Below are 18,343 nucleotides of genomic sequence, written 5' to 3' on the forward strand. Positions count from 1 at the left end.
GAAAATTCAGTGTACAGATACTGTATTTTACATTAAAAACAAAATACATGCTCAAGATATGTGCATTTTAATATAAATGAATATATATATAGTAAATAATATATAAATTAATATAAATTAAAATTTTTAAAATCTTCCCTTTGGCTATACTCTATCTTCTCATTTCCTGTTCTTTTTTTAATTCACTCTGATTAGGATTTATGTCCTTCCCACTCTTATCAGAATCTCAGTCCTTATATTATTGGACCTGTCAGTAAATTTTAATAAAGGTGACCACTTCTCCCTCCTTTCTTACTTCTTTCCTGAAACACGCAGCTCCATTTTGGCCTCTTCTGCTCGATCTCTTTCCTCCCATTGCCCTCTGAATTTAGGAGTGACCCAGGGTTCAGCTTTCACAAGGCTCATTTCTTCTAAACCAATACTCTTTGTGTTTGGATAATTTCACCTAGTCCTATGCCTTTAAATAACATCTGTTGGCTAATACTTTGCAAATTAGTATCTTTAGCCTTGACCTATACCCAACTGCTAACAGTTTCATATCTTGCAACTTTACCAAATTCATTGATGAGCTCTAGTAGTTTTCTGGTGGTGTCTTTAGGATATTCTGTGTAGAGTATCATGTCATCTGCAAAACGTGACACTTTTACTACTACTTTTCCAATTGGGATTCCTTTTATTTCTTTTTCTTTTCTGATTGCTATGGCTAGGACTTCCAAAACTTTGCTGAATAAGAGCAGTGAGAATGAGCATCCTTGTCTTGTTCTTGATCTTAGAGGAAATGCTTTCAGCTTTTCACCATTGAATATGATGTTAACTCTGGGTTTTTCCTTTGTGGTCTTTATTATGTTGAGGTTTGTCCCCTCTATGCCTAGTTCCTGGAAAGTTTTTTTTTTTTATATCATAAATGGATGTTGAATTTTGTCAAAAGAATTTTCTCCATCAATTGAGATGATCATACAGTTTTTATTTTTTAATTTGTTGATGTGATGTATCATACTGATTGATTTGTGGATACTGAAAAATCCTTGCACCCCTGGGATAAATGCCAGTTGATCACAGTGTACAATCTGCTTAAAGTATTGGATTTGGCTTGCTAGTAATTTGTTGAGGGTTTTTTTTTTTTGCTTCTTTCAAAAGTAGAAGGTCTTTTAAAATTTTTTTATTGTACTTGATTTATAATGTTGTGTTAGTTTCTGCTGTACAACAAATTGAATCAGTTATACATATACATATATCTACTCTTTTAAAGTTTATTTTCCCATATAGGCCATTATCGAGTGTTGAGAGTTTCTGGAAAATTTTTCTCATAAATGGATGCTGAATTTTATCAACAGGTTTTTCTGCATCTGTTCTTCATTTTTGACAGGTGAATCTGATGGAGGAAACACTATGGCACGAGCATAGATTGTGCCCTGGGAGGTGGTTATAGCCTCTGACAAAGTGCAGAAGTGAGGACATGAGGCTCTTGAGTGCTAGACAGTATAATAATATGCTGAGGACAATTGACTGGTGAACCTCATGGGGCTGTAGGGACCAGCATACTAAAGGACGTGAATTGGAAAGTCAGAGAGTGGGATTCTTGAAATTAAGATATGGGGGCTGTACAGTAGCACATGATATGAATAACAGCTTTTATGTCTGTTGGAGTAGGTAGCTGAGGTGTAGGTGAGGGCAGGATAGGTGGAAGTGAGGGACGGAGTCAAGGAACTAAGAGTTCAGTTTTGGTCGGATGTCTGCACGGTGAAAGTCGGGAAGAAGGCTGACACTGAGAGGAAGGCCAAGAAGTCTACTGACTGAGGTGAGGTCATGCAGCAGGAAAGGCTGGCAGGATGGAGTCCAACAACATGCACTTCACAGGAGATACGGTTTTTGAGAGAAGGGTGAAAGAAATGGTTTGGAAATAGGAGTGAGGAGTGAGGCAGCCATCTCCCTCACCTCCAGGCTTGTGGTAGGTCACCTGTGGACACAGCAGCAGCAGTCAGCAGAGCTGCAGCGCTCACTGCTCTCTCTAAGGGTGATGGGTTTCACAGAGAACAGGAAAGAGAGGGGAACATTTAGTGGCCAGCTATGAGGAAATAGATTTTGCTGTTGGCAGGACTTATTCCAGGAATCTCAGTGAAAGGATTTGAATGCTGGGACTTTCTGTCCTCAAATTATTTTGATTTTAAAAAATCTCGTATATGTTACTTAGTATATCTGGAGATGCTGTAAAATGTAGTGTATTTTTCAGGAGCGAATTTGATCCTTAGTTTACTTTACAACGTCTCTATTACAGGAATGGTTTGCAGTTTATGTGGAACTTAATCAGCAAATTGCAGCACTCTTAAATGCTGGGGATGAAGAAGATCTTGTGGAACTGAAGTCGCTCCAGCAACAGCTTAGTGATGTTTGTTATCGACAGGCCAGTCAGCTGGAATTTAGGCAGAATCTGCTACAAGCAGCTCTTGAATTTCATGGTGTTGCCCAAGATGTAAGTGACTACTCTGATTGCTTTTCTTTGCTTCAGATTATCTGAGTACTTATCTGCACATCATTTTTGCAGGTTTGCATGTCTCTTAATTATTTTTCTGGAACAGTAAAATTTACTGGTGGGGGAAACAAGATACTTTTGATTTTTTTTTTTTTTAATTTTATGTTACATTATTCTGCATGCAACTAAACCTTTTTTGTCTAAATAGATGTCCCAATGTAATTGATAGATTTCATTTGGATAGTTTTTCGATGTTCATATTTTATAACATAGATTGAAATGGAAGTTTCAGTGCTTTTCTGCATTCTGCTGACCTGGACATACTGTCTTCCTGGTGCATGCATCTATGTGTTCTGTCTTTCAGATAATGTGTATTCTAATTATGTGTCCTTGTCTTTTAACAGCAGAGTCTTTTTCAAGTATAATCGTGGTAACTTCATTAGATATAAACCTCATTAATCATTAAACACTGTAGATGCTGATTATATCAGGGTTATCTCTTTGGTGTCCCTCTGCTTTAGTTGTCTCAGCAGTTGGATGGCTTATTAGGGATGTTGTGCGTAGATGTAGCACCAGCTGATGGAGCATCGATTCAGCAAACTTTAAAACTGCTTGAAGAGAAGCTGAAAAGTGTTGGTAAGCAGATTTTAAAAATGCTGAAACATAAGGGTTCTTTTTTTAAAAATATCATTACCATGGTTAGACAAGTCAACTTATACTGATCTGATTATAATCATTTACAGGGAACACAGGAAAAATTAGTATAAAAAGTTTTTATCCCCTTAAAGGGTTTAATTTATGCTACAGTTCTTACCTTTCATTGGTGGTCCGTCACCCTTCCTTCATAAGGCCTTCAGCCTTTCTTGTTTACCCAGCCGAATCTACAAGTGCTATGTCTTGCATATTCTATGAACAGTTATCTGTAGTGCATGCATAACCTGTATTTAGCTGTGAAGTGTTCTGTGGTAAACCCTGTATGCCCCACACTGTGTTTATGCAATGATTTTTGTTGTGGCTATATCCTAACCTTGTGAAAAGAATAGTTGGTTTGGTTCTGTGCATTTGTTTCTCCAAACTGGGAATATTGCCAAGGTTACATACTCTCCAAGGAGAGGATGGTTCAGTTTTATTAAGCTAGTACCCTTACTTGACATCATAGCCTTTTGACTTTTATTACAAGTAGAAAATATAGAGTTTTCCTAGGTCATGACTGGGAGAAGTGAATAGTGGCTGTGAAAATGGGGGGTGGAGGGTGTGTGTACTGACTGGGACATTGGACAAAGGAAAATGGAGTAGAGGAAGCAGAAACTTAAGGCAGCGATTTAGTGGAAAACGGTGACATGTGATTGAACCAATTTAATTAATTTTGAAAAGGACTTGAGGGAATGGATTTGAAGAATCATGTTTGTATTGGCATTTTACTTACTTATAGTCTTTGTTATTTTAATGGATGATGTAATTACATGTTTAGTATCTAATCTGCCAGATGAAATTTATTTCAAAAATGTCACAAGTTTTCTTGAGCGATATTTTCCTTTAAAAATGCTAAAGGAATTCCAATATACATACCTAATTTAAAGTCTTATAAATACATCCTAAGTGTTGGTTCTTATTGAGTACAAGCTGACAGCACCTATATTCAAAACGTTCAGTGTCCTTTTACAGTGAGAACACAGTGCTTGACTGTTTTAATGTCTTGTGGCTCTAATATATTTTTTGAATGAAGCATTTGCCTTCTCCCATGTTCTCCTAAAAATTGAACTATGTAAAAACAGAAAGGAGAAAATTGAAAATCTTACTCATCAAGACAGAAATTCTCACACTTTCTACTTGCAATTTTGAAAAGTAGTTAGTTACCTATTGAAGTTCACCTTTTAGAAATTCTCTTTAGGGAGAATTTGAATGAGAAGGAGCTCCAATTTGAGCCACATTTAAATGGGTTTTATTGATTGAAATATTCAGAGGGCTCCAGACCAAAGTAATTTAATGTACAAAGCTGTTATCCTAGCAATCCAAGTACAATATCTGCTGAGGGGATTTAATTAAGGGAGGGAAAGCTTCTCTTGTTTAAGAGATTAAATCTGATAACTTTTGTTTTAGATGTAGGATTGCAAGGTTTGCGTGAAAAAGGTCAAGGTCTTCTGGATCAGATCTCCAATCAGGCATCCTGGGCCTATGGAAAGGATGTAACCATTGAGAATAAGGAAAATGTGGACCACATACAAGGAGTGATGGAAGACATGCAGCTTAGAAAACAAAGGCAAAGTTTGACTGTTCTTGTTAATTTTTGCGGAGACAGCATAATATTAATTAAAATGAAAAGTGATATATTTTCCATACAAAGTAGAAATTCTTACCTGTTACATAGTAGGCATGTAGTAAGTTTTTGGTAAATTTAATGATTATTGTGTATAATTGTACTAATAAATAATGGCAATTCATTCATATAATAGGTACCTTTCACCTTTTTACTCAGTGATAAAAATTTCATTTCCATTCAAGTGCATCACATTCTTTATTCCCAGTATAGCCTGTGACTCGTCTGTCTTTCAAGACTCTGGAGAATCTGACGTTTCTATTTTCATTTAGTTTAGAGTTGCTATTAAATTTATCATTCGTTGATCTGTTTCTTCATCTAAACCTCACACAAATTGTCACTTATCCATTGTTCTCATATTTGCTGTAGAAGGATTAGACAGTAAATTCTGGGTAAGGTAAAGTTTAGTTTCATTTGTTATATGGTAGAACTAGAAATTTAAAGGGTTCTTTGAAAACTCAACTTGCAATAGCAATTGCAGAATATTGCAAAATAAAGGATTAAATTAATATATGCTAGTACATACAGGCTAGCATGGTTGTATGAAATTTTTGTACACTTAGAAATTTCAAGGGCATCAGTAAAACCCCACAGAAACTTCCCTCTGCATCACAGACAAAACAGTCATTAGATAGAAATTCCTTCTATCCTCATATCTGCAAACTTATCCATGTCATTATTTTCATCAGAAGGATGAAAAAGCTCTGCTCTTATCAAAACTGTATCCCCATGTCTCCTCACTCAGTCAGTTCCCACTCTTTACTCTAATCCCTGCCTTTCATTCAAATACTTTGTTATTGTTCAGTCCCCAGTCATGTCCAACTCTGCGATCCCATGGACTACAGCATGCCAGGCTTCCCTGTCCTTCACCATCTCTCAGAGCTTGCTCAAACTCATGTCCATTGAATTGGTGATGCCATCCAGCCATCTTGTCCTCTGTCATCCCCTTCTCCTTCTATCTTTCCCAGCATCAGGGTCTTTTCCAGTTAGTTGGCTCTTAGAGTCAGGTGGCCAAAGTATTGGAGTTTCAGCTTCAACATCAGTCCTTCCAGTGAATATTCATGGTTGATTTCCTTTTAAGATTGACTAGTTTGATCTCCTTGCTTTGTCCAAGGGATTCTGAAGAGTCTCCTCCAACAGCATCAATTCTTTGGCACTCAGCTTTCTTTATGGTCCAACTCTCACGTTCATACATGACTACTGGAAACACCATAGCTTTGACTATATGGTCCTTTGTGGGCAAAGTCATGTTTCTGCTTTTTAATATAATGTCAAGGTTTGTCATAGCTTTTCTTCCAAGGAGTAAGTATCTTTTAATTTCATGGCTACAATCACCGTCTGGAGTGATTTTGGAGCCCAAGAAAATAAAGTCTGTCACAGTTTCCATTGTTTCCCCATCTTTTTGCCATGAAGTGATGGGACAGGATGCCATGACCTTCATTTTTTGAATGTTGAGCTTTAAGCCAGCTTTTTCACTCTCTTTTTTTACCTTCATCAAGAGGCTCTTTAGTTTCTCTTTGCTTTCTGCCATCTGCATATCTAAGGTTACTAATATTTATCCCGGCAATGTTGATTCCAGCTTGCGCTTCGTCCAGCCCGACATTTTGCGTGATGTACTCAGCATATAAGTTAAATAATCAAGGTGACAGTATACAGCCTTGACACACTCCTTTTCCAACTTCAGACCAGTCCGTTGTTCCGTGTCTGGCTCTAACTGTTGCTTCTTGACCTGCATACAGGTTTCTCAGGAGACAGGTAAGGTGGTCTGGTATTCACTTTAAGAATTTTCCACAGTTTGTTGTGACCACACAGTAAAGGCTTTAGCGTAGTCAATGAAGCAGAAGATTTTTTTTCCATTGCTTTTTCTGTGATCCAATGGATCCAGTTTGATCTCTGGTTCCTCTGCCTTTTCTAAATCCAGCTTGTACATCTGAAAGTTCTTGGTTCATGCACTGTTGAAGCTTTGCTTAGAGGGTTTTGAGCATGACCCTGCACGCATGTGAAATGAGTGCAATTGTGTGATAGTTTGAACATTCTTTGGCATTGCCCTTCTTTGGGATTTGAATGAAAACTGACCTCTTCCAATCCTGTGGCCACTGCTGAGTTTTCCAAATTTGCTGACATATTGAGTGCAGCACTTTTATAGCATCATCTTTTAGGATTGGAATAGTTCAGCTGGAATTCCATCACTTCTGCCAGCTTTGTTCATAGTGATGCTTGCTAAGGCCCATTTGACTTCACACTCCAGGATGTCTGGCTCTAGGTGAGTGATCACACCATTGTGTTTATCTGGGTCATAAAGATCTTTTTTGTATAGTTCTTCTGTGTATTCTTGCCACCTCTTCTTAATACCTCTGCTTCTATTAGGTCCATATTGTTTCTGTCCTTTCTGGTGCTCATCTTTGCATGAAATTACCACCTCCTCTTCAAACCTTTCTTTCCTTTGAGCTCTCCTTCTTGACAGCTGTCATTGAAGATCTAATCTGCATTCATACTTCCTCACTGTCTCCAGTTTACTTTTCAACCCTTCTTCATCTGACCTCTCCCCTCACCACTTCACTGAACTTGCTCTTCCTGATGTCATCAGTGACTGTAAGTGCCACATGTAAATAAACCCTTCATCTTGCTCAAAATCCAGGGAATACTTTTGGTTCTGACATTGCTTGACCACTCTGAATAGCATCAGGGACAACTGACATTTTTTTTTTCTTTTTGAAACTCCCTGACAACTTTATATACTTTAAAAGCACCTTTATGATTCTCTGGGGCACTCTGTTTCTTCTTGGTTTTCTGCACTGATTTCCTGTCCTCTAGCTAATTTCACTGCTTTCAGGGTTTGTTCTGAGGCCAGATCCTCTTCTCACTCATTGTCTTCTCCCTGGACAGTCTCACTACTTTAATGACTTTCTTCAGTATGACCATGATTGAGTAGTTATGGCTCTGACCCAGATCCCTCCCCTATACTTTGGACCTGTAATCCCTCTACCTACTAAACATCGCCACCTGGGTGCCCCATATGATACTTAAAGCTCACTTGTATGCATTGGAATCATTGTCCTCCAAAACTTGCTCTTCTCCTTTAGTTTCCTGTCCCAGTTAAAAATACCATCAGCTACCAAACTTGGGATTTATCCAAAGGATTTATCAAAATTGTTCCTCTTTCTCGTCTCTCGCAGCCTCATCACGTGCCCCAGTTCTGCTGTCTCTGAATCCTTTTTTCCTGATCTTAGCTCTTACCTGCTTCCTTCCTTGCTCCTCTGCAGTCTGTTGTGTGTGAGCGCCATCTTTGTAAAGCACTCACCCAATTACCTAACTTCTTCTGTGAACCCCTCTCAGTGACTTCCTGTTTTCAGGTGAAGTTCCGTCTCCATGGAATAGTGTAGGAGACCCTGCATAATCCAGTCCTGTATAATCTTACCTCCTTTAACTTTCCTACAAAACCACACACTTATTTTCACTTTCCTGAATGCATCATGCGGTTTCAAGCACCCAGAGTAGTTAGAATACTTCTTCCCTCATTTGCTGCCTAGTGTATTCCTACTTATTATTCAAGACTCTGGGGTACTTATCCTTGGAAGCCTTTTTAGATTTCTCAGGCAAGTTTTTACTTATTCTTCCCTATTCTCATATAGCTCCACAGTAGTATTTATCACATTGTTTTTTTTAAAGTGCATCTTCCCAAATGGGACCATCTTAATAAGTAGAAACCACGTCTTGTATTTTCAAGCACACTGTCCAGTACCTGAAAATATATGTTGACTATGATATTGTCTTCATCATTGACGTGTCTTACCTTGTCTTTTAGCTTCAGATTTTGAAAATATATGTAATCACTTCTCTTCAGTCCCTTGTAGGATTATTTAACCAAATTGCCCTTTAAAAATATGTTATAGATTGTGTTGAGGGCATTCTTGCAAAAAAAAAAAAAAAATAGCCTGTGACAATGACTTAGCTATTGTTATCAAGCTTCCTTAAAAATATCAATTCTAGTGGAGCCCAGTGCCTCCTGGGTGGCTTGTTAGTGTTATTCAGTACTGCCATGAGATTCTCTCCTTCCCATCTGAAGTACACGGAGTTGCATGGAAATGAAGGGAATGGATCAGGGCTTAATTGATCAAGTCAGCTTAAATTTTTAATCTGTATGTTATCCAGGGAGACCACAGTAAAATCTAAAAATACTCTGAACTGTGTTTGTTTCTATCCAGAGATAACAGAATTTTTTTTCTTTCTTAAGAGCATAGATGGGAGTTTTTTTTTTTTTAATTCAAAATTAGATATTACTCTGGTAATGTAATATAATGAAAAGCTTTAATTTTTTTTTTATTTCCTTGGAGCCTCATTCTCTAAACTAGTATTTTAGAAACTTTATGTTTTTGTCTTTGAAGGTTGTTTAATGCTAATTGATGGTTAATACTTCTTCAGGCTTTAGTGTACTACTGTGTTTGTGCTTTGCTTCAGTATTTTGCACAATCCATACAATACTCAAGAGGGTTTGTGATTTAGTATCTATCAGGTATTTTGAGGTTTTAATGGAATACAGATGCAGATATCCTTAAAATTCTTGCAAATCAATACAAAATAGTACAGTCTCCATAGTGTAAGACTAAGTATTTTAATATACTGTAAAATATATGTGCAGATAGTGGTGTTATACTAGTTATCCACAAAACTGAAATGTTTTCCTCAATTTATGTTTGGATTTATTAGATGTGAAGACATGGTAGATGTGCGAAGGTTAAAGATGCTTCAGATGGTTCAGTTGTTTAAATGTGAAGAAGATGCTGCCCAGGTAAAGATCAATCAAGCATATTATGTACTTATCTTTACTTAGAAAATTGATTTCACCTAACTATAAACAGAAGTGTTCTTTTCATGGTCCTAAGTAAATTCATTAAATCAGATTCTCATTTATCCTGTTGAAGTAATAAAGTTTTATATTTCCAGTAGTCATACTGGTCTTGTTTGACTTACTTCTCAATGAGATGCTCTGTTGAGCTAGAAATTGGGATTATTTATTATTGTGATTTGGTTGTCAGTTACATCCCAGGATGAAGGCTGGTGTAGTTTATTGCCTTTTAACCCACAAGAGGGTTTTGTAGCTAGATAAACAATTTTTTATTTTGTGTAGTCAATATCAAAAACATAGTTACAACTTAACATAGAAGAAACTTAGAATTTTAAGTTGTAACATCAAGTCTGTAATGCAATTCCAGTAAGATCTATATTACATAAATGCATGGTTTTTTATTAATATAAATCATGTGATGTTAATTTTAAATGAATACTTCTCTTTAATAGGTCTTGTCTTTAGATTTTAAAAATTTTGAGGAAGAGGAGAGATCATTAACTCATGTAGCTTGACATTGAATGAAATAAGCTATTACGGTTATAACAAATGGGTTAATTAATCACATGATAGTAATCTTTCTTTTTATTAATATGGTGTTTTGATATACAAGGTAAAAAGTTATGACTCCAGGTTGACTGTGACTTATTTTCATGCAGGCAGTAGAATGGCTCAGTGAACTCCTGGATGCTCTTCTTAAGACACACATCAGGTTGGGGGATGATGCTCAGGAAACGAAAGTTCTGCTGGAGAAACATAGAAAATTTGTTGATGTTGCACAGGTGCAGAATTGGTTATCTTCCTTTTCTACAAGCTCAGTGTTAGAATAGTTTTCTACATGATTGTATGTAACTTAGCCCTCCATGTCCAAGAAGGTTAGTTATATTAATCCAGAAATATAGAACTAAGAAAATGTCAACTGATGAATCAAAACTAGCCTGTATAAATTTGAGAGGGTTTAAGTTTTCCCGAATACAGGTTCTGTAGCGCCCTCTGATTTATGATATATTAACATATTATGGTAATTTTAAGGCAGTAACTATTCATTTGTAAAAGTTACTATGAAGTATAAGTTAATATCAGTAAATTAGAAACCCTAGTTTCTGCATCTCACCAGTATCAGCGTTATAACAACATGGATTTTTTTTCATGTGAATAGTATCTTAATTTATTTTCCTTAATTACTGAGTTCATGTTGTTAACAGTGTGGTTTCCTATGTGTTTTGATTAATGGGTGAGCAGATTTTTTTAATTGATTTTTTTTTTTTTTCTTTTTTGGGCTGGTGAAATTGAGCAGACTGAGGGGAAAGCAGAGTAAGAGAGGAAAGCCTAACAAGAAATAAACTTAATAAAAATTAACTGGAAGTATTGCTTCCCCTTAATTATTTATGCATGCAGACGATTTGTAGTAGTAAGTGCCAGTGGACTCATTCATTATTGGTTTCTAATAGTGTTACTTAATTGCAGCTACAGTCCTCCTGTTCACTTTCCTATCCCTCTTTTTAGAGTTCTGTTATTATAATGTTGTGTTTACTTTTTCTTCTTTAGAGCACTTATGACTATGGAAGACAGTTGCTCCAGGCCACAGTTGTGCTGTGCCAGTCTTTGCGCTGCACCTCTCGGTCATCTGGGGATACACTTCCTCGACTGAACAGAGTGTGGAAACAGTTTACAATCGCATCTGAAGAGAGAGTGCATAGGCTGGAAATGGCTATTGCATTTCACTCAAATGCTGAAAAGGTTCGCTTTTTTAAAAATGTAGTTTTAGTCGTGTTTGTTATGTATGTTTAAAATGTGTTTACCTTGTAATTTTCTGATTAGTCTGTTCTTTAAAAATTTATATGAATTCCATTGTTTAACGTTTGTTTAGATACAATGTATTGTCTTAGAAATTTCAAATCAGATTCTTGGTGAGCCATAGCAGGGTTGGAGTACTGTGTTTAGAAGAATTGAAACCATCCAGTAGTCCTTCCTCAGCACCATGTCTCTCCTCACCAGACCTGATGCCCAGAATGTACTGTCTGTTCTTTCAGGTGTCATGACTCCCACTGTTTCATTATGCCAAGAAAGGAAACTTGGCTTTCGCAAATACTACTAATTGTCATAATTTTTTTAAAAGGTCACTTTGTGATTTTTATAATGTTTTGAGACTCTCCAACTAAAATTACAAGCGTAAGGATAAAAATGAAACCTTTTTTTTCATGTGTTATCTTTAAAGAATCATTCTAGAACTTATTATTTAAGGAATTCATTAACCCCAGAAACTAAAAGTCAATATGTGGTGTTTTATTTGGGCAAATTTTCAATAGAACCTTTTTCTCAACTGCACAGTGAAAATTTATAGCATCCAAGTCTTATATTTCCATTCCAAAGAGGAGCCTTACTAAGTAGTTAACTTTGTTTTGATTTCTTAATGATGAAAGTTTATGTGTAGGGGATATTCAGTGCAAGTTAAGATATGAGAAACCTAAGATCGCCTTGGTCTGTAGAACAGAAGAGATGCTGCCAGGAGCCTCAGGAGTTAAGCAGTTGCTGTCTGTGTTCTGCAGTACATCTGTTGGGAAATGTCCACATTAACTCTTACTGAGCCGGTTATTGAACTCTACAGGTCATTTTTTTAGTGTAAGATGGGCCGACTGATGATGAATTAAAGTATCCAAATGGCTTGACTTGTTTATCTATTGATTGTTTTAGTGAAAACTTTTTATTGACGTATACTACTAACATAGAAAAATGTGCAGCTCAAATGTTCTACTCACTGAATTTTCAGAGTGAGTATGCTTGTGTAATCAGCACATGATTCAAATACAGAATGTTGCCAGCACCCCAGAGGTGGTTCCCCATCCTGTTTTAATCACTGCTTCTGCTGCCCATCCCAGCATGACCACTGGTCCGATCTCTTAACACCACTGATAATTTTTTAGGATACTACTCTTAAAATGTATCCTCAAAGACATTTAAAAATCTAGATCTCTTTAAGAAGTTATGTAAGAATGAATATGTATTAGTTGCTCAGTTGTGTTCACGTCTTTGTGACCCCATGGACTGTAGCCCGCCAGGCTCCTCTGTCCATGGAATTTTCCAGGCAAGAATACCAGAATGGGTAGCCAGTCCTTTCTCTAGGGAATCTTCCCAACTCAGGGATCGAACCTAGGTCTCCTGCATTGCAGGTCGACTGTTTACCATATGAGCCACCAGGGAAGCCCAAGAATGAATATGGTTGAGAATTTTTTCATAGAATATTTATATTCCTATTTTTTTTCTGGTACATGGCCTTTATTGTGCTTATAATAAACTCTGCTTAAGGTTATTTTATTATGCAACCTATGTAAAACCTTTTGTTATTAGATGTTATTTTTCTCTTGGGTGGGTTCTGTTTCATACCAGCAAGCCATAACTATAAGCAAATTGCATAGCAAATTATAGTGATTAGGAAAATATTTAAATTAAATCTGGAATTTTATAATATGAAAATATCCTTTATGAGTAATGCCAAAATAAACATAATTGGATTCAGAAAAGTATGCAAACAAAGTTGCAAAAATAAATTATTTTTATTCTGTCTCAAATTTTGCAGATTTTTTCTTGTAGGTAAATTTTTTAAATTAGTATTATTGCTTTAAATCTTAAGTGTATCTTAGACTGATAGCACATCTGCATTTGAGACTAGACACACTTCAAGAGCTCACTAACCATATGTACCTAGTGGCTACTATGTGGGTCTGTACTTACAGCCTTAACTATTACAAATCACAGCAATTTTTTCTTTACATTCTTTTGTACCATTTAAATTTAAATAGTGATAATTAAGGGAAAAAATAATATCAAGGACTGTAGAAATTCCAAATTTGAATTAAAACCATATCTATTTATATTTTGTTTTTTAGTTTATATCATGTAACTCAAGTCAGCAGATCTGTTTTTAAAATAACTGTAAAGTTTCTAGCTAGGGAATCACATTGTTATGTGTTTGTACTCTGAGTATATGTTGTTATGTATTTATATATATTTTTTCATTTGGAAAGTTTGTAAGCTCTTTTAGGTCAAAATCTGTTTCTCATTCATATCCCAAGCCACTATATAAACATAAAGTGAGTATTCAATAAATAGTTACTTGATGTATGAAAGAAGACTACTTCTTAAGCAGTTTCAGTTTAATTCCAAATAAGAGTCTAGTATTTTTTTTTTGGAAATTACTATAGAACTCTTCTTATTCCAATTATAATATTATTAGTGTGGGTTATGTGTTTCATTTTATTTGAATTTCTTGAGTCAGCTTTGTCAATAATCAGTCTTCTCTGACATACATGGAGATTCTGAGAACAGAACAGAAGCACCTTCAATCTACTAAATTTTAATGAACTTGGTTTCCTTTCTGTGTCTCTTGATTGATGTTGCACTTTTATTTGTTGCAGATTTTACAAGACTGTCCAGAAGAGCCTGAAGCGATTAATGATGAGGAGCAGTTTGATGAAGTTGAAGCAGTTGGGAAATCACTTTTAGATAGACTGACTGTTCCTGTAGTTTATCCTGATGGGTATGCTGCATGTTCTTATAATTTGTGTTTTTATCAGTAAGGTCTTAAAGTAATATCAAGAGAAGAAAATCTGTTTCTAAAAAGTCCTAGTAAATTAGCTTTGGTTCACATCTTCAGTATCTGTGATAAATTAGTTTAAAATGAAAAGTAATCCCTACTGGGTTTTTAACAGTGGTAGCAGTTGGTACTTGCTGCTGTCAAATGTATTGCCCTTAATAGCTTGCTGTAGAAGAAATCATTGACTAGGCTGACATACTGGGTTCTAGCCTTGACTGTGATGATAAGGAGTCGGGTGACTTTGAACTTCTTTCAGGGAAGGGATAGGGAGGGGACTGTTTAGTGAGCTCAAAATATATACCTTATATACCCAGCGCAAAGTTAAACATTTCACCTTTAGGCTTTTGACCAAACAATGCTAGGCCAATATGATTATTGTGATTTACAGATGAAGAAACTGAAGCTCAGAAAGATTTAAGTCATCAGAATATCACAGCTTCTAAGTGAAATTAGAACCTACTTTCAGGTCTGTCTGGCACCAAATCCATTCTCTTTTTCACTGTGCTATGTAGAGTCCTAATTTCTTCATTTGTAAAATGATGGGGTCTTGATTTCCACATTCCTTTCCATTTCAAATAGTTGATGATAAAAATAAGAAATAACCTCTTGCAAGTAAATGGTCCGGTAAATGAATCATAGTAGCTTTATCCCCAGGGAGCTAGATCTTCTCAATGAATACAATTTGGTGGTAATTCAGAGGATATTTAAATCAAACAATAGAGAAACCAAACCATTAAAGATAAGTTTCCTTACATTGTAATATAGGGCTTTCCTGGTAGTTCAGTGATAAAGAATCCGACTGCCAGTGCAAGAGACATGTGTTCAGTCCCTGGGTCGGGAAGATCTCCTGGAGAAGGAAGTGGCAACCCACTTCAGTATTCTTGCCTGGGAAATCCCATGGACAGAGGAGCCTGGTGGGCTAGTCCATGGGGTCACAAAGAGTTGGACATGACTGAGCAACTAAACAAAAACACCGCAATGTAATATAGTGTAGTAGGTTTGATTGTGGACTCTGGAACCAGATTTGTTGGGTTTAAATCTCAGCTCCACCACTTACTAGCTGTGACATCTGGGGCAAGCCACTTAACCTTTTCTGTGCTTCAATTCCCTCATCTAAAAATAGGAATATATTTTCCATACTTCCTTGGGTTATGAGTGAGGGAGTTAAATGAGTTAAATGTATACAAACTACTTAAAATGATTATCTCACACATGATAAGTTCCACAGCTAATGTGTCATGAGCTTCAAAGAATTATTTGAAATTGATACTGAGAAGATGTAATGTTATTCATAGTCTATACTTAGATAATCTCTAGTCATACCTAAACTTGAATAATCAGAAGTAGCTTTAAAATCATGTATATCTCCAGCTTATAAAAGAGAATACAATCTAAAAGTTTATAAATCCGGCTGGTAACAGTGTTAGTAGGGTGCTTCTGGTTGGTCCGTTCCAGGATATCACTCCACCAAAACCTCATTTCTGTGTTTGACAGCCAGTTGTCACAAAGTCAGTCTCATTCTACTCAAGTCCTCCCAGGAGCATCTCCCCCTGGTACTTTTGCATGGGCTGCTTCTCCCATGTTCTACAAATAGTTCATGTGTCATATTCGTTTTTAAAATGGAAGAGTCAGTTAGTGCTATATATTCAAATTTCACAACTTTAATATTTGCAATTATTATTCCATTCCCTTTTATACGGTAATTTGTTTATACTGTGTAAAATTTGACAGTGAGCTTAGTCACATTTATCTTTTGTACCATTCTCCTAGAACAATAAAAGAAATAAGGTGGTCTCTCTGGATTCTCTGCTTGAAGACCCACGTTCAGATTCTGTTTTTTCCACTGTGTGATTATAGTTCAGTCATTTGTTTTTCTAGGTCTTAGTTTTCTGATCTGAAAAGATGAAGAGCTAAACCAGATTATTTCCAGGAACTCTTTGAGCTCTAAAAGATTCTATGACTCTGAATACTGTATCTTTGCAAATAGGATAAAATTAAATGATTTTATCTATTAATGTCCCAAATGATGGCTTAACATTAAATGGATATTTTACTTGCCAGCTATATTAGACATCTGATGACCATAGTCCTAGGCACTGAAGTACTCATACAGATTTTATATTTGTGCATGCTATGGCTCCCAAGCTGAAAGCAGAACGTTGTTGCTGTTGAACTGTTTATTTGTTGCATTGTTTGGTTTATTGAGATTATCATAAGTATACGTGATAGGATATTTATACCATTAATATATTTTTTTCCATTTTAAAAAATGTTTTATGCCATTTTTAAAAATGTTTCTCCTACTGAATTGCTACTCAAAGATAAACAGTATGGTCTGCAAATGAACTAACAGCATACCACGTAGGTAATTTTTGCTTCCTTTTGCATTCACTGCACAGTCAATGGGTTTGTATTAATCTGACTGGGCTTTTTCTGTTTCGATTTTTAGAACTGAACAATATTTTGGGACCCCAAGTGACATGGCTTCTACTGCAGAACACATCAGAGACAGGATGAAACTAGTTAGTCTCAAAAGGCAGCAGCTGAGACATCCAGAAATGATGACTACAGAGAGCTAATAGCTGCCTTCTTCCCAGAGACCTGCTGTTCATAATCCCGCATGTCGTCAGCATACTCCGGCATTAGCTACAATACGTTAAGATGCGTTTCACAGCCAGGATAAGCCTCATTTCTTTCCATTACACATTTCTCTCCACATGTTAACACCTTGTAATTACCAAGGCAGAATTGTTTAACATGCTTTGAGATCATAGACTCCAAGTATCTTAAAAGAAGGAACTGTAAACATTGCACTGAAAACTTGCTTTAAAGCTTTACCTGACCTGTCAGTTTGTAGATGAACAACTGATAATAAGCTTTGAATGGTGCTAATAAGAGTTTAGAAATTCTCTCTATAAAAAATGGTAGCCCTTCCTCCCCAGGTGATGTAGTAAATTTAGACTGTAGCTCAACTGTTATTAGTAGACAGTGGTGTCCTCAAACTTTTGCTTTGTAATTCTCCTTCAAATTTGATTATTTTTATTGTGTCAGTATGAAGAAAAACCTTCAGATTTTTGATATATCATATTCATTAAAAGACATTTTCCTATTTGTATTGATAATGTATTAAAAGTTGTTTGTGCTTAATAAAAGGCTTCTTTTAAACACCTTATTTAATTTGGTGGTTATATCCTATTTCCAAACATGAGTGCCTTAATTAAAAGGGCATTCTTAGGCTTGTGAGGATGGTTTAATATTTGTTTTTTCATGTTGGTTGCATGTATTTTAGCCAGGAAATTCATATGTAAGCATGTATATATAATAAATAAGCATGTTTTATCAAAAAAAATTATTGTGAAGAAAAGTTTAGATCTTAGTGGAACACCTGCGTTTTTCTCTTCTTCAGCTTGAAAAATGTTATCTAAATTACTGTCCTGAAAATATTTTGTCTTTGGGAGAGGAGGGCTGGGAAAGGCATACATAGTTACTTAAATGTCATCTTCTATATCAGAGTAATCTTTCAGGAACTAAAATAGCAATTGTTAATAACATTTAATTTCTCATGATAGACTAGAAGCAAGATTCTGGTGTAGTATAATAATAAAAATTATACACATCTTTTAGAAGTTAAATTTATAAAATGTTAATGCTTTTAAGTTTATATTAAGTTTAAATGGTAAAATACATATAATTTTGTGTTCATTTTTGTTTCAGAACATGTTTTTGAGAAAGATTAAAAGCAATTTTATAATCTGTGATCAATACAAAATTATGCAAAGTGTGCTCTTTTCTTTCCATTGTCTGTGTATCTTCCAGTGCAAAAACGTCCTTCTGAGCCTGCTGGTTTTTCCAGCCTTCTTCACTGCCAGACTTTTTGGAGAAACCCATATCCATTGCCCCTGCATCCTCAGCACTCACTGCTCTGCACCTTGCAGTCTGGCTTTACAGAGCCCTGCAGTGTTGTGGTTTGCAATGAGTTCCAGTTACTGAATTGAATGATTTTTTTTTTTTTCTAGTTTGCGTTCCTCTCTCCTTCCCTGCCTCTGCAGCATTTCTACCATGGAGCAACCTCTCCTATAGTGTTTCCTCCCTTGACGATGTTATCTTCTGTTGTAA

The 18,343-nt window shown here is 35.9% G+C and overlaps 1 protein-coding gene across 10 annotated transcripts in view; it reads left to right on the top strand.

The window, feature by feature from the left end:
* The window catches only part of SESTD1 (SEC14 and spectrin domain containing 1), a 133,072-nt gene extending 115,076 nt beyond the window's left edge, over positions 1-17,996 (top strand). For all 10 annotated transcript variants that reach the window (XM_081579492.1, XM_081579495.1, XM_081579494.1 and 7 more), the window contains 8 exons: positions 2,276-2,470; positions 2,992-3,106; positions 4,571-4,730; positions 9,495-9,576; positions 10,293-10,415; positions 11,182-11,373; positions 14,049-14,170; positions 16,677-17,996. In XM_081579492.1, coding sequence (XP_081435618.1) covers positions 2,276-2,470; positions 2,992-3,106; positions 4,571-4,730; positions 9,495-9,576; positions 10,293-10,415; positions 11,182-11,373; positions 14,049-14,170; positions 16,677-16,806 — 1,119 coding nt within the window. In that variant the 3' untranslated portion in view covers positions 16,807-17,996. The remainder of the gene's footprint in view (positions 1-2,275; positions 2,471-2,991; positions 3,107-4,570; positions 4,731-9,494; positions 9,577-10,292; positions 10,416-11,181; positions 11,374-14,048; positions 14,171-16,676) is intronic.
* The last annotated feature ends 347 nt before the right edge of the window (positions 17,997-18,343 follow it).

This window comes from Giraffa tippelskirchi, chromosome 3 (genome assembly GCF_054371585.1).
Source record: "Giraffa tippelskirchi isolate mGirTip1 chromosome 3, T2T-mGirTip1v1.2.pri, whole genome shotgun sequence".
NCBI lineage: Eukaryota > Metazoa > Chordata > Mammalia > Artiodactyla > Giraffidae > Giraffa > Giraffa tippelskirchi.